Source organism: Ostrinia furnacalis, unplaced genomic scaffold, assembly GCF_004193835.3.
Source record: "Ostrinia furnacalis isolate ACB-3 unplaced genomic scaffold, ASM419383v2 OfSCF0058, whole genome shotgun sequence".
Classification (NCBI taxonomy): domain Eukaryota; kingdom Metazoa; phylum Arthropoda; class Insecta; order Lepidoptera; family Crambidae; genus Ostrinia; species Ostrinia furnacalis.
Window position 1 is genome coordinate 797,290 of NW_021130297.1, and position 15,486 is coordinate 812,775.

The 15,486-nt window shown below is 37.2% G+C and overlaps 1 protein-coding gene across 1 annotated transcript; it reads left to right on the top strand.

The window, feature by feature from the left end:
• Positions 1–3,173: 3,173 nt before the first annotated feature.
• On the top strand, positions 3,174–6,070 carry LOC114356865 (mucin-5AC-like). The gene is made up of 3 exons (XM_028310271.1): positions 3,174–3,306; positions 3,820–5,162; positions 5,844–6,070. Exons 1-3 carry the CDS (start codon positions 3,200–3,202, stop codon positions 5,858–5,860), a joined length of 1,467 nt encoding a protein of 488 aa, XP_028166072.1. The 5' UTR covers positions 3,174–3,199; the 3' UTR covers positions 5,861–6,070.
• The last annotated feature ends 9,416 nt before the right edge of the window (positions 6,071–15,486 follow it).

Consider the following 15,486-nt stretch of genomic DNA (forward strand, 5'->3'; position numbering starts at 1 on the left):
AATCCCTAATTTTTAGTGACCCCTATGAAAACAAAATTCCTGTTATGTGTTACATAGAGGTCCCTTAAAAATTAGGGATTGATGGTGAAAACGGGCATTATTTTATTTTTTCTTAAACCTATTTTTGTACATTTTTAAGCGTAGGACCGGTTGCTATGGGAATCCTTAGGGGAGATCTTTGTCCAGCAATTAACGTCTTTGGATTTTTAACTCCTATTCAATGGTACCTACTGTTAGTATATTTCTACATATTGTACTTAATTTTTAGATAATATAGACTATTATAGACATTGTTAATTCTTTTTTAATTGTATTTAATAACTGAATTCTATGCCTATTTCATTTAGTAACAACGATCTTTTAGATCTTAGATTTCATCTATGACTAAATTGCTTAATTATTTCAATATATGATTGGTTTAGGTAATTATATGTATATGTAAGTAGACGAACGGTATGACTATGCCTAATCGGGTAAAGTCTGAAATGTAGAGAACTAGAGACAATTTTCCTGTAATTTTACAAAAGGATACTGTATTACTTCTGGGTAAATTCCGTTTCCCTATACTCATACACTTATCCCTAAACTACAGCTGGTGCAATATCATATATCTCCATGTTTGACGTCACGAGCTGGTGTCAATCACTCCCAGTCAATCACGGGCTATCTGGCGGCGGGAATTGACAACAGAGGCACATCAGACTATACAGGTTTGTTGCAAACTATGTCTTATTGCAACAGGTTAAGATGCCAGTTTTGACGTGGTCTGTACACAGCTACAAATTTTCTATTATAAGAAACATGCTATCAAGAACATACTTGGTTACGACTAATGGTTGGCTGCTCTACATTGATTTTGCATACTAAAACGTTATATGTAATGAGGGCTATCGTTTTAGCGCTCACCAGTTAGCGCCACTGTAGAGTAAGGTCCTGTCACTTGCTAGTAGCGAAGACAGTGGCACCAACTGGTGAGCGCTAAAGTGGTAGAAGGACTATCGCATTTGCACTCATCAAGATGGCGCCACTGTAGAGTAAGGTCTTGTCAATCGCCAGGGGTGCCAACTGTTAAGTATAAAAACGATAGCCCTCATTATTTGTTATACCAAAATACATTTCTTACACATGAGATCTGTAACTGCATCTAAATTCTATAACGAAACGAGTCGTTTAGTCCTTACTGACATTAAGTAACTTAGGCTGAGTTGCACGAGCTAACTTTGACCGTAACTATAACGATAACCGGTGTATTTTGTTTGGGGTTTGACAGTTGTTTGACGTTTGTCAAAGTTAAAGTAAGATGGTTCAACCCTAGTAAAATAAGTTTTACTGACCAAATCGCTCTTTTTTCATCCAATAAAATCCAGGACCTCTAAATCGGGGGGCTTCTTAGTAAATCTTTAGACCTCCGAATTGAGATTGTGATTGATTAAAAAAATAGCGATCCCATTTTGCTATGGTTTTGATAAATAACAAACGTTAAATAGGTAGTTCGTTCGTTACAGCCAAATGACGTCTACTTCTAAATATGAAGTTAAATAAATAGTAATAACAAGCGAAGTCAATATAAAGCTTGTTAAAAAAGAAAAATATTTGAGATCACTATCAAAATAAAAACAATTACAAACAGACAAACCGACCATCGGTTCAACTGATAAAAGAGACAGAGTTCACAGAAAGTGGGGTCAACCACTGCGCCGCGGGTGAAATGTTACGGATGCGATAACGGACTATTGAAGTCACTGGATTTTTGTTTTTACCCGACTGCGCCAGAAGATGCCGCTGATAAAACGCTCTTGTTATTTTTAACTGTGATAAACGAATTGCGAATTCACGAAAAAAAACGTGTCTTGAAAAAAAATTATCTGTTTTGTTATCTCCAAAGATGAAGGCTCCTGGTCTGAAGGAAAGTGATAATCAGTACGGATAGCACGAAAATCTTTCGAGTTCAAATCGTTTGCGTACTCGAATCGCTATCAAAAGGTTTAGTACGAAAACTACAACAGCGCCCTTGTGAACGTGTCGTAAAGTGAACTTAGTGTGAGAAATGGTTGCACGAAACTTATTGTAAGAATCAAAATTGTCGCGTTATCGTTTAATTTGAAAGTTGAGTATCGAATTTTATCGAATACGCAAACGATTCGAAGACAAAAGTTGTTCATGCTAGAGGTACAGGCCGAAGTTCTTCTTCTTGCCGTGTCGACAACAAACCTATATCTGCCCAAAACTCCGCTACTAGAGTGGCGTTGTCAGTAGCATTCATTAAATCTTCCTGCGTGCATTTGTTTGGGTATGCAGGGCATGACATCAGTGCTTCATCGACTGGGGAACACAACCACACATGCTGAAGGTGGAATCGAGCTTCACTCGGAATTCTCAAACCACAGAAGAACTGGCTATCAATCTTATTATTCGTCTCGAAGCGCCACCGTCATATGACCCATAAAGCTTTTGTAGTGTGATGCTGATCAAAATTAAACAAAACTTTTATATTTCAAACTTAATCAAATAATTACATACTAACTTGGATGGATGGATATGCTTTTTATGATACACCTATGATGCACACCGCGCTTCCCTCAACCAAAAAGTGATAGGGCGCGTCTTTGTGGGTGAAACTATCCATACCATACCATAGGTATAGAGTTTAGAGTTTATACCTATTAGTATAACAACAAAATATTATGGTTGTTCGTTTTTTCAATTGCTGTCTATAGTTGACATTAATTATCATCAAAACAAGGTAAAAGTAATATCCAAACCAAACTTGCCTTCTAATGAAACTATTTTGAACATATTACTAAAATAGTGGTTTACATGTTGAATCACTGAGGATAATAATAATTAACTCGGTTACAAATTATATTATTAATAGTCGACACACTGACAATGAGAGATCCACTCAGTTGACTTATTGCGTGTTATTAGAGTTTATTTAAATTAAAAAGTATTAAATTGTAGTGGCATTGTGTGAATTCAAAATGTTCAAGTTGAAATGTTATATTAGTGTGATGATTTTTAGTTTTGTGAGTATTATTAATAAAGCTGCCCCTAATAATTCTAATTGTATGTGAATGTGTATGCGTAAACGGAGTGTTTGCTTAAATATAATATTTGTATTTGTATTAATTTTCTACGTGCTATGAGAACGATCAATAAAGTGTGTTTTAAGAGTTTAAAAATAGATTATATTTTGCAGATGGTCAGTATTCCTGCAATTTGCTTCGCTAAATGCGAAAATTACTATATAATTATGTTAAACTCTACTGATGGCCACGCCGGATCATTGTACGAACCTATTCAAAAGTAAGTTGTAATATACGAGTAAGTAGGTACTATATGTATTTATATAAGTTAATAATAGTTGAACAAAATTTGTTTATTGGATATACATAATTTTTCATTGGATTTGAATTTGAAAAAAAAATTGAATTTGGATTCAAAAACTTATGTCTCCTATTTCTATTGTACTGCAATAGGATCGAACCTTCTTTGTAACCCATCTTATTTACTTTTGAAAGAAAGAAATAAAAATTAATTATTTGAAGACTAGCTTTTGCCCGCGGCTTCACCCGCGTGAAATTTAGTTTGTCATAGATCGTCATAAATTATAGCCTATATATTATTCTGGGTTATAAACAACAATACTGTGAAGTTTCATCAAAATCCGTTCAGTAGTTTTTGCGTGAAAGAGTAACAAACATCCAGACATCCAAACTTTCGCATTTATAATGTTAGTAGGATATTCAGCTTAATATAACTACCGACTAGGTACTCATTTTACTACTAGATTATTTACGTTTTATTTTTAACTTTCAGATCCAACATAACCTGGAATATAACCAAACTCCATAAGGGCAGAGAAACAATTGATTTTGATATGTCCTGTGTATTAGATCTTTACTGTCAGAATGTAACTTTTACGATGACTGATGATTTTGAAGATGACAGTAGTACAGCACCTACTGTCATCGACATGAAAACAGAATCAACACCTAAAATTACAACTGACACAAAAATATCTACTACAGAAGATACAGAACCGGCTGAAGAAACAACTACTACAGAATCTACAATAACACATAAAGAAGATAGCCCCACTCCATCAGATGTTGAAACAGTTACTGCCAGTTCAACAATACCAATTAGTGATGAGGATACAGACGCTACATCGATCGCCACAAAAAATGTTAAAAAATCGTCAGATCTTGAGACTACTGCAACTACTACAACTGATATAAAAATATCTACTGTAGGGGAAAATACATCATTGACTGAAGAAATGCCTTATACAGCAACTACAGTCACACATAAAGGAGATAGCCCCATTCCATCAGACGTTGAAACAATTACTGCCAATTCAACAATGACAACTGGTGACGAGGATACAAAAGCTGCATTATTTGCCACAAAGAATGTTAATAGTACGTCAGATCTTGATACTACTGCAACTACTACAACTGACACAAAAATATCTACTAAAGGAGAAAATGCATCATTGACTGAAGAAATTCCTTATACAGCATCTACAGTCCCACATAAAGGAGATAGCCCCACTCCATCAGACGTTGAAACAATTACTGCCAAATCAACAATACCAATTACTGATGAGGATACAAAAGCTGCATTATTCGTCACAAAGAGTGTTAATAGTACATCAGATCTCGAGACCACTGCAACTACTACAAGTGATACAAAAATATCTACTGTAGGGGAAAATACATCATCGACTGAAGAAATACCTGATACAGCATCTACAGCTACACATAAAGGAGATAGCTCCACTCCATCAGAAGTAGAAACAATTACTGCCAATTCAACAATACCAATTAGTGATAAGGATACAGAAGCTACATCGATCGCCGCAAAGAATGATATTGATTTATCATATCTTGAGACTATTACCACTGAAGATGTTTATTCAACTGATCCCAACATTATAAATAAAGAGAATGCAGAATTGTTTGGTGAGCTAGATGATGTAGCAACAACTACAGAAACGATAAGTGACCTTCACAAATATGATCCTGAAAAGAGTAAGGCGGTAGCTAACAAGGTGATGGCCGGCGTTGTGGGAGCTTTGGCGGCAGTGGGTGTGTGCATTTTAGTAAAATTCGCGGCGAATAAAGTGGTGGAGTATTGCGCGCACTCTGGAGTATACCGTGAGTAATATAATAGGCTAGTTTCCTAAAAAAATTGTTTTAGTCCGTCATGTTTAATATCAAAAAATATAGGACACATATTTTTATTTGTCAATCTAACAATTACATAGTTATGGTGCGTTGAAGTTCCGCATGACGTCACAACGTGCGGCACTTTTATGCAAGCATTGACGTCACGGGCCTCTTCTTATGAACTTTGGCGCGCTTTATCTCTTTAAATTTTCATTAGTTTGAAAAAGTGAAATATACGTGTAGAGTATTTTTTTGATAAGTTAACTGACGAACTAATTAAAACTCCTGCTTTTTGACCCAGGAAACATCCCTATTACCCTATTTGATAACAAATCGTTTCTAGATTAAGTTTTTTTAGTTAGAGCGTGCTCATCTTCTATTTAAGCATTAACAACTTAATATGAAAAGTTCATACTTAAATAGCAAATGAGCACAAGCTAAAAATGACAATTTAGAAGCCTTACCTCCTAACTAGTCTAAATAAAGTCACGAAGTCAAAAACTGTGTTCCACGCGTTTCCCTCTATGCCGTATTTTGACTGGACTAACTTTTTTGTAACTGACAATGATATTAAAATATTACACATTAGGATAATTCCTTCAATATTGTATAGTAGAGAACTGTAAGTAGAATAACAGTTGAATATAACAAGTGTTTTGATATTTTCAGGTTTACCAGATCCCTGAGCGTTTGATGGAAAATGGAAGACCAAGGGTTCGTGTCCCACCTGGGACAGTTATTTCTCAAGTGATATATCCCTACCGAGGAAAACATATTTAATATTTTAATAGTCATTTAGAACAATAAGTTTGATAACAATAATATTAAGCCATCATTGTCATAAAACATCTGTGTTACTTTGTAAATAATATACTATTTATAATTATGACTTAATTATAAGGGCTTTTTCCTTATAATGTATATAGGTATTAATATTATATTATAATTGTTTTACGCACTTCAATGGAAGAAGCAAGTATTTGAGGAAAACTATTATTTTCAATTGTCTGTTACGAGTATTAAGTTATGCTTATTTATTTACTATCAGTCTCTAATCGAATGCCAAAGTCTCGTAATTTAATAGGTAGTTTACATAGATTCGTATCGTGTAAATAAACTTAATGTTCGCAAAGTGAACCACTCACGAATTTTCATTCATTTTAAAACCATCTCCAATTACGAATAAACTTAATCTAAAACTTATGAAATTCGCCTTACATTACAATCACATGATCATCATCATCACCAAACAAATCAATACCATAAAATCAAAATCAAAATCAAAAATATTTAGATTTATATAGACCACAAGTGGCACTTATGAACGTCAAAAGAAAATAATAAAAAAAGAAAAGGTAGCCCTTATGGGGCACTTTACATGTCTCCTTATCTTTTGGGCCCTACCATATAAGTATTCCACACCAAGCTTGTACGCCTAAGTTGCACCTTTACTTTAACCAAAACCATAACCGGTGCTTTTGTATGGGGTTAGACAGATTTTTGACGTGTGTTACAGTCAAAGTAACGTGCAACCCAGCCTTAAGGCCTATTCAAACCTGAGCGATATTCGCTGCCGCTGTGGGTAGAGGTACATACCACGCGGGTTTCGCTCAGGTATTTAGTATCAAGTACCGCGGCTAGAGCGATTTTCTCTGCCGCAGACGGTAGCGAATACCGCTCAGGTCCGAACAGTATTATTACCGCATACCCACTGGGTTTTCTCTGCCGCAGACGGTAGCGAATATCGCTTAGATCTGAATAGGCCTTTAATCTAATGAGGACATGACATTCAAGAACGAATTTTCTAAGACTCTGCCGTCGATGTCTTAGCGCATGTGCCATCGCCCGCGACCAGTGCGCCTTGAGCCCTGCTGTCAAATCTGATTACGTCGTTTACGCAGTATAAATGATCGGTAGGGGCTCCGCACGTTTGGTGCAACTTCAGACGTGTCTGCCTTCGGAAAAGTTCGGCGGCGGTCGAGATTTTCCGGAAAATGAAAAGCGTGTAAGCTTTCAGGAGTGGACGGAGTTAGGAGTGAAACTGGTGGGGGCTATTTTCGATTGATTTTTGTCGCCTTTGTGTGATATGTAGTCCAGTCATTTAAGCTTAAATTAGGTAAGAATCTCGGAATTCGAGATACCCAGCTGTAAGTCTGTAAATACTTGTATATTGACACCCTAAAAGTTGTCTCAAAACCTACATATGGTAGGGTGTAAGCAACTATTAAATTTTAAGGTCAAAGGTCACAAAAATCGGCTTTTTGCGCTTTTTTTGGAAATATCTCATTTCCTATGGGTTTTTTGCTATTTGTATTTATTATCAATATTGTAGAATACTAAATTCTCTACAAATTTTGTTTAAAAGGGTTATGCTGTCATTAAAATGGGACGGTATGTTTTGCATTTATTCTATAAAAAAGATGACAGCATCAAATACAGTAAGCTACAATTACACATCTATCTACCTACATTACAATTGAAAGTAACTCAAAGTAAACTAAGACTTCTTAACTTAGATTTTTGTATAAACAAATGTGTTGCCTACAAGCCCAAACGTTTGACTGTCCATAGAAATTCAACACTACTGAAAGCAATCATATCCGATGCTCAACGGGGCTGGTTTTATATTATAAAAATAGGTTATAAAAGTACTTAAAAATACTCATTGACTTGCATTTTCCAAGACACCTTATCCTTCATCGGAATCCCCAGGACCTGGATTGGGGCCTGTTCTGGGGGTGCAAGACTCGCGCCTGCGCGCGGGCCCGCTCACCGCCGCCCCAGACCGAGCGGCCGAATGCACGCGCCGCGCTTTACACCACCGAAATACACCCAAATACGATCTCTACTAATAAAAAAACAACTTACAAAAAACCAAAAACCAAAACCACAACCCTAAACCGAACGAAACCATCGCGCTAACCAAAATTTAAAAATTTAAAAACCAAACGCGCGTTCCATTTTTTTCGCGAATTATTTCGTGCCAGTGACTATGACTGCAATAATGCTGTGATCGTTCTCACCTTATATTTTCGAGTGTTTTTATAAATGAATATGGCGTCTTTTTGTATTTTATAACGATTTTATTGACGTAGAATTAGTAGTAGATTTAGATAAAGAGTGATGTGAAGACGGGACACCTCGCTTGCGTAACTTCGACCGGCCTAGGTGAGTATTGAACGCTTAATGTTATTGAATAGAACGTATTATTTTATTGAACATAACAACTAGTAAATTAATCGCCCACATAAGTGGTTATTACATAATTAGATATTAAACAATGGTGCTATAGTTTAGTCATGTCTCCAGCAAAATTTAAATAGTGTCGACTACTTAAGCTTTAAGCTCCCTCTTTCCCTTTATGATCAATTTCGTTTAGGGTTAGATAACAATTTAGCTATAACAAAACCACCTGATTTTGCAGAGGCATTGCTAGTGGTGGTTGCAGTGGGGGGATGCGTAGTAGGCACAATCCGTTCCACGATAATGACATAACCGCCTGAGCTACAACAATTTACATTACATTGACCTTTTTAACGTAACACGCTATGTTTGATTGATTTTTTAAGTCTAATAAGGTGATTGATTGACCTATCGGATATTGGATACGTTGATTATTTATTGATGGTATCTTTTCGTCGTTTAAAAGTATCCGTTACGAAATACGATTTATCATTCATGACAAATAATACCTCGTAAATATGTCGCATATTTCTGAGTTTTTATACCACTTAGCTTAGCTAGCTTACACCACCACTTTAACTGTACACTGTAAGCTAGCGGTAAGCGTACAGTGTACACCACTTAATTGAAACCGTTTCAATTATTATCCATATCTTTACATTCAATGTTTACATTTAATATCCATAACTATTTAAATAACGTCAACAGCTGATTGTCAGAACATACCTAAATTCAGGCTTTGGAGGTCATAATGGGCATTTCAGACGCATATGGCGGCTCGCGGTCTGAACCTAGGGTTTTGATCACTACTGTTATAACCTCGATAGTAGCTGCATTAGCTATATGATCATACTACTTCTACTTCAATGACATTGACAGGTGTGAAGATGATAGGTTAATATATTACGCACGACTTTGAAGCGCTTGAAGACTTTGCAAAGCAAATACATAAAATTTTGTAAATGCAAAATGCATCTGTTCTCCTTATTCTATTATTTTCTATTGCAATATCTTTACAAATACAAATACAAATAATTTATTGAACTTAAAACATACATTAACATTTACACTTGTATACCTTAACCAATACATGGTATGTATATTATTGGTATGTTCTTTAGCGTTTTAATGGGTAAATTTTACCCATATTTTAATAAATAAATAAATCCATTTAATTTGATTTAAATATTTATTTAGGGCAATTTCTTCTCTATTCACTACCGTGATACAACCACGATCTTACATAGAGCGATTGAAATGAATTAGTACTCTTTAAATGGCAAAAGTCCATCCAAAGCACACCTCATTATTTTATTTTAGCTGCTCTATTTGTTTTAGCATTTGTTTTCAGTTTTATTTTTTTCGCACTTCGAAGTTACTAGATAGCCGTTGTAAAACCTTACGCTCGGAGTTCGCAAGACAAACAAAACCAATGTACCGTGAGTAACGCTTCAAGTTCTTTAGGTATAGCTGGCTGGTTCACACATTGTTCTTTCTAACTCTACCACTATTATTCAGTAAAGTTTATGTTGACAATGTCAACTTGACATTAACCATCATTTTTATCTAATCAATCAAAAATCTATCAGCTGTTTTCACAAATGTGACTGAAGCTTTGCAAGTTAGTGAAGGTTTTCTTTAATGATATGAGATAGATTTGGTTTCTCCGATGATAAGAATTTGACTTATTTGCTCAGCTCTATATTAAATTAAATAAATAATGTAATAACTACATAACGAATAGGTTATTATTGAAGAACGCTAGAGCAATAATGGGTGTAACCGCAAGAAAATAGGGCCAAATAACGCTGACATCTAATTGCCCTTGGTGACTAATGGAAACACGCCTTTGGACTAAACTTTATTGAGTCTGTCATCCTTACAAGTCCATGCCATATCCCCGTGCCATATTGTCGTAAATCCGACAGAAGATGTAATAAATGGACCCTCGGCTAGCGACTACGTTTTAGCAAGACTCCCTAAATTATATAGATAAAAAACCAAAGGCTTTAAAAATAATTAAAGAACCAGCAGAACTACTGGCTGATAAGATGATGGTTAAACTGGCAAGGAGCTCCACACCCTGCAGTTAATTGTACTGCATTTGTGACATAAAAGTGAGCGAACCTAGAACTAAAATGTCTCTGGGGTCGTTGTGAGGCGGGTAGTTACATTGCCTTCGATATAGACGTCATGTCTGAATAGGCGCTTCTTTCGGGGACTATTTATAGAAATATCTAGATCTTATTTATAACTAGGGACCCGCCCCAACTTCGCACATTCAACACAACATTGGGGTAACCTGTAATGTTAGAGATATGATTGTTATTAATTAAATAAATTAATAAATAACATTAACCTTCCTCTTGAATCAATTTATTTATTGCTGAAGACTGCATTGAAAACCGTTGCATAGTTTAATAAATCTAGCGTACAGACAGCAGAAATGACTTTGATTTTATTAAGATTTCTTTAGAGCATTCTTTATAAATTTACAGAGCGATATTATGATTGAAAGGTTATTTATTCACCGAGACAAGGCAATACAGTTGAAATGATTGTTTTAAATCCCAATGAATGTTTAAAACATCATCTTTATTGGTTGGGAAAATTGTCTTTACTTGTGAAGGCGTAACAAGATAATTTCTGGCAATTTGGCTTCAGAAATTGATGGTTGAACAATAAAGTAGGCGTAGGAAGTAAACAAGTGTAGGCGCTAAACAAAAATAAATCTCAGTATTATTTTTCCGGCTTTTCTTTGTTTAAAATTAAGTAAGCTGTATTTACCTATAAAGACACATCTTTTGGTCTTGTCATCATTGCATGCATTACTTGTTTATGTAAAGATGTGTTGTTGGTAGATCTTTGTCAATAAATAAATAATTAATAAATAATCATAGGGAAATCGAAAGAAGATTGGAAAACATAATTAGATATTGATAACAAGGACAATGGTTATTTAAAAAAAAAACAATCTTAGATAGACATTATTTGATATGCCCACGTTATTATAAAAAATAGCAATATAATAGCTAAGCATGAACACTGACAAAAACAAAGTAGTTCTTTACAACTTTTGATAAGATACAATTAGTACATTTTACTTAAATTAAATCAGTGAAAACTATGTATTTGATACATGTTATTCATTATAGTGACTTAAAAGGTTTTTGTGTAGACTGTAACAATGCTACTAAGTTATAAGAAACAAGTTTTGTGCACTAATTGAGCTTTAATTTAACTGTGCGAAAAAGTACAGTCTCACTTTTTAGATCATCTTTGATTTCTTTAAATACTTTTAATTGAACTATTAACTTTAAATTTGTATAAAGCTTAGAGTTCACGATATTATATCACTATTTCAGTACTATTTCTGGTCCGCTAGTAATTATAAGTTTGTAAGGTAACGCCGATAGCTTTGAAACGCGACCCGTTGCGGAGTTTGACCGAGTTTCCCATAACATGCGGTAAAACCCTGCCAGCCAGTTATGTTTGGAAGGCTCCGTACATTTTTATTTGTAATTAAAAAAAAATTACAAACCAAAAAAGGAGAGAATCTGTAACACGCTTTTAAAAACATTTTAAAATGAAACATTTTGACAGCAAGACAGATGAAGGAGAGTTCGTGTTTTTGTTTCAAGAAAGCACAATTTATCTGATCATGTTTCCATACTTTTATTTACTGAACATTTTTATATTTACTATGGGATGATTTTGACATCATCATTGAAAGGTCAAGTAGCTCCTGAAATTGCTTGTGATCATATAATGTATCGTTTCCGTATTTAGTACGGACCCCTAAAACCGTATTAGATGGCGAAACCTGCTGAAGGTTTAATGATGGTGTGACGCAGATTACACGTCGGTTCCCTTGGGAAATACGTTTTAAAACGGGATTTAATTTTTAAGCAACCCCTTAGTGGTCTCGAAAGTTGACCTCATATGATCTGATGCAGATGGTGGAACAGAAATAATAATTTCGTTTCAGCCAAATGACGTCCACTGCTGGACAAAGGCCTCCCCCAAGGTTTTCCACAATGAACGGTCCTGCGCTGCCCGCATCCAGGCTCTTCCCGCGACCTTTACCAGATCGTCGGTCCACCTAGTAGGAGGCCTGCCCACGCTACGTTTTCCAGCCCGTGGTCGCCACTCGAGAACTTTCCTGCCCCAACGGCCATCGTCTCTACGAGCTATGTGCCCCGCCCACTGCCACTTGATTTTAGCAATTCTGCGAGCTATGTCGGTTACTTTGGTTCTCCTACGGATCTCCTCATTTCTGATTCGATCACGCAGGGAAACTCCGAGCATAGCCCGCTCCATCGCCCTTTGGGTGACCTTGAGCCTTCTTATGAGGCCCATAGTAAGCGACCACGTTTCGGATCCATATGTCAACACTGGCAACACACACTGCTCGAAGACTTTCGTCTTGAGACACTGCGGTATTTCGGACATGAGTATATGGCGAAGCTTCCCGAACGCTGCCCATCCGAGTTGGATTCGACGATTGACCTCTTTCTCGAAGTTGGACCTACCTAACTGGACTGTTTGTCCCAGGTATACATAATTGTCGACAACTTCGAGTGTAGAGTCTCCAACCTTCAGAGGAGTGGGTGCAACACGGACATTAGACATGATTTTTGTCTTGTCCATGTTCAGTCCACATTTTCGCAGTCTCCTAGGCATTCGAAACGATTTTGCAACTCGAGCTGAAAGCTTTCGGGGTTTTGGAGTTGGATGGGCGCTGGGCGGAGCGTAGACTTCATCAGTCGACATCTCTCGAGCTTGGGTCTGATATTCAATGTGCCTCTTACCATTCGGTGATCGCTTCCTGTTTTGACCGAATTGATCACAGAGACATCATTGAATATATGCTTCTTCGTCGACAAGATGAAGTCTATCTCATTTTTTGTAGCGCCATTGGGATGCAGCCATGTCCACTTTCGCTGTTTTGGCTTTCTGAAGAAGGAGTTCATCATAAAGAGGCCCTCCCTCTCCATAAAGCCAGCCAGCAGTTGGCCACGTGCGTTCCTCTCTCCGTACCCAAATTGCCCCACTTTCGGCTCATTATCGCTTCGTTTACCTAGCTTCGCGTTGAAGTCCCCCATCACAACGGTAAAATGGGACCGGGAGCCATGTATGGCTCTGGAAATATCCTCATACATGGTCTCCACTTCGTCGTCGGGGTGTTCCGTGGTCGGTGCGTATACCTGTATGACCTTCAGCGAATACCGTTTGGTGATTCTGAGTATCAGGTACACTACCCTCGCCGAAACACTCTCGATCTGGACCACGTTGTTGACAAGGGACTTGTGGACGATAAACCCGACACCACCCTGGGACTGCTGGTCGCCCTCCCGGAAATAGAGCAGGTTTCCGGATTTAAGAATTATGGTGTCCTCCCCCTCTCTTCGGACTTCACATAATCCCACGATATCCCACCGTAACCTGCTCAACTCTTCCTCGAGTTCCATTAGCTTCACGTCTGTACGCAGTGTGCGAGCGTTATAGGTTGCCAGGGCCAGAGGTCGTCGGTGTTGGTAGCCTGGCATCCCCCGGGGATTCTTCGCACCCCTTGCCCCACCGTTACCGTGACCGCTACCGTGGTCCGGGATAGTGGGGCCGCCGGGGACTAGGGGCCGTTTTTTTGTTTGTGCTACCATTTGGAGGGTTTTGCCCTAATCGCCACGCTTGGCAGGCGGGTTGGCGATCGCAGTTTTTTACTTGGTTTCGCACGCAGACGCTGCTGCCCGTCCGGTGCTACAGGAGTTTGTCGCCTCTTACGACACGCCTCCTGTGGGCGGTGGGGAAAAGTATTCTTTTACGGCCGTCCCCACACGGCACATACAATAATTTATATAGTAAAATTTTATAATTAATAAAAATGTCCAACCTATTGGTACTATCACATGTAATCTTAATATGCTCAGTATAAGAACAAACAGACAAACAAAATCACTATATGATTCAATATGTCACAAGAATCTAATTCAATCTGTTTTCCAAGATCTGTGTCTAACTTCGGATCACGCGACCTACACGTTGGGCGCCAAAAAACCAAACTGTGTTGAGCTTGTAATATGGCGACTATGTACTGTACTGAAAACACAAAAGTTTCTTTACTTTTGTGTTTGCATTCGCATTACTATAAATTATCCATTCATAATTCCACTCCTAATATAAATGCTGCCCCTTATGTAGAGCTACTTATATTTAAATTCGTATTAGTTTGAAATTCAAATAGAACAAACTAAACCGAACTACACTCAAAGCTGTGCTCAAAGTCCGATAAATTATCCCGCTGTTCTATTTGTAGCCCACTGTCAATGTTCGTCACGCCTCCATGTTCTAATATAATATAGAGAGTATGCATGATATAAAGAAATGTCTGCTTGTTTTTAAGAGCTAAATAACTGGACTCTTGAAATCCAGCGTCTTGGACTCGATGCCCAGAAAAAATGCGCAAATTGAAAAATCACTATTGTTATTATAATATATGGCATGCTTGAAACATCATAATTATGCAATTGTGCTTCGAACTCAGAGCTTTTATAGCAATAGAGAAACATGGCGACTCATGGAGTTTGAAGGACAAGTGACAAGCAGCAGTCGATTTTTTCGCTTTCCTATCACTTTGCCACCATAGACAACTCTAAGGCTGGGTTGCACCATCTTACTTTAACTTTGAAAAATGTCAAAAATCTGTCAAAACAAAAAACACCGGCTATCGTTATAGTTACGATCAAAGTGAGGTGGTGCAACTAAGCCTAAAAATGTTTACCGCACCCCTCCACAGTCATTGACCTTCTTACTTGCGTGACTTTCGATCGCTTGTTATGTCACTCTGATATACATTTTACCACCTCCGTAACGTTTACCAAGTAAATTATTTATACTGTTATAGGATGTTTTAGGGGCACTCTTACATGTCACTTTGTATTTGAGTTTCAGCTGTTTATGTGCGAAGTAAAGAAATTGGCACCCTGATATTATGTAAGCTGTGATTTACGAAAGACTGCCCGTTTTCACCATCAATCCCTAAATTTTAAGTGACCCCTATGAAAACAAAATTTCTGTAATATGTTATCACAGAGGTCACTTAAAAATTAGGGATTGATGGTGAAAACGGGCA

What these genes read in the sequence shown, in the direction of transcription:
- LOC114356865 (XM_028310271.1), top strand. Translation starts at nt 3,200, where the DNA reads ATGGTCAGTATTCCTGCAATTTGCTTCGCTAAATGCGAAAATTACTAT. An exon ending in TTGTACGAACCTATTCAAAA is followed by an intron (nt 3,307 to 3,819) that starts GTAAGTTGTAAT and finishes TTTAACTTTCAG; the next exon opens with ATCCAACATAACCTGGAATA.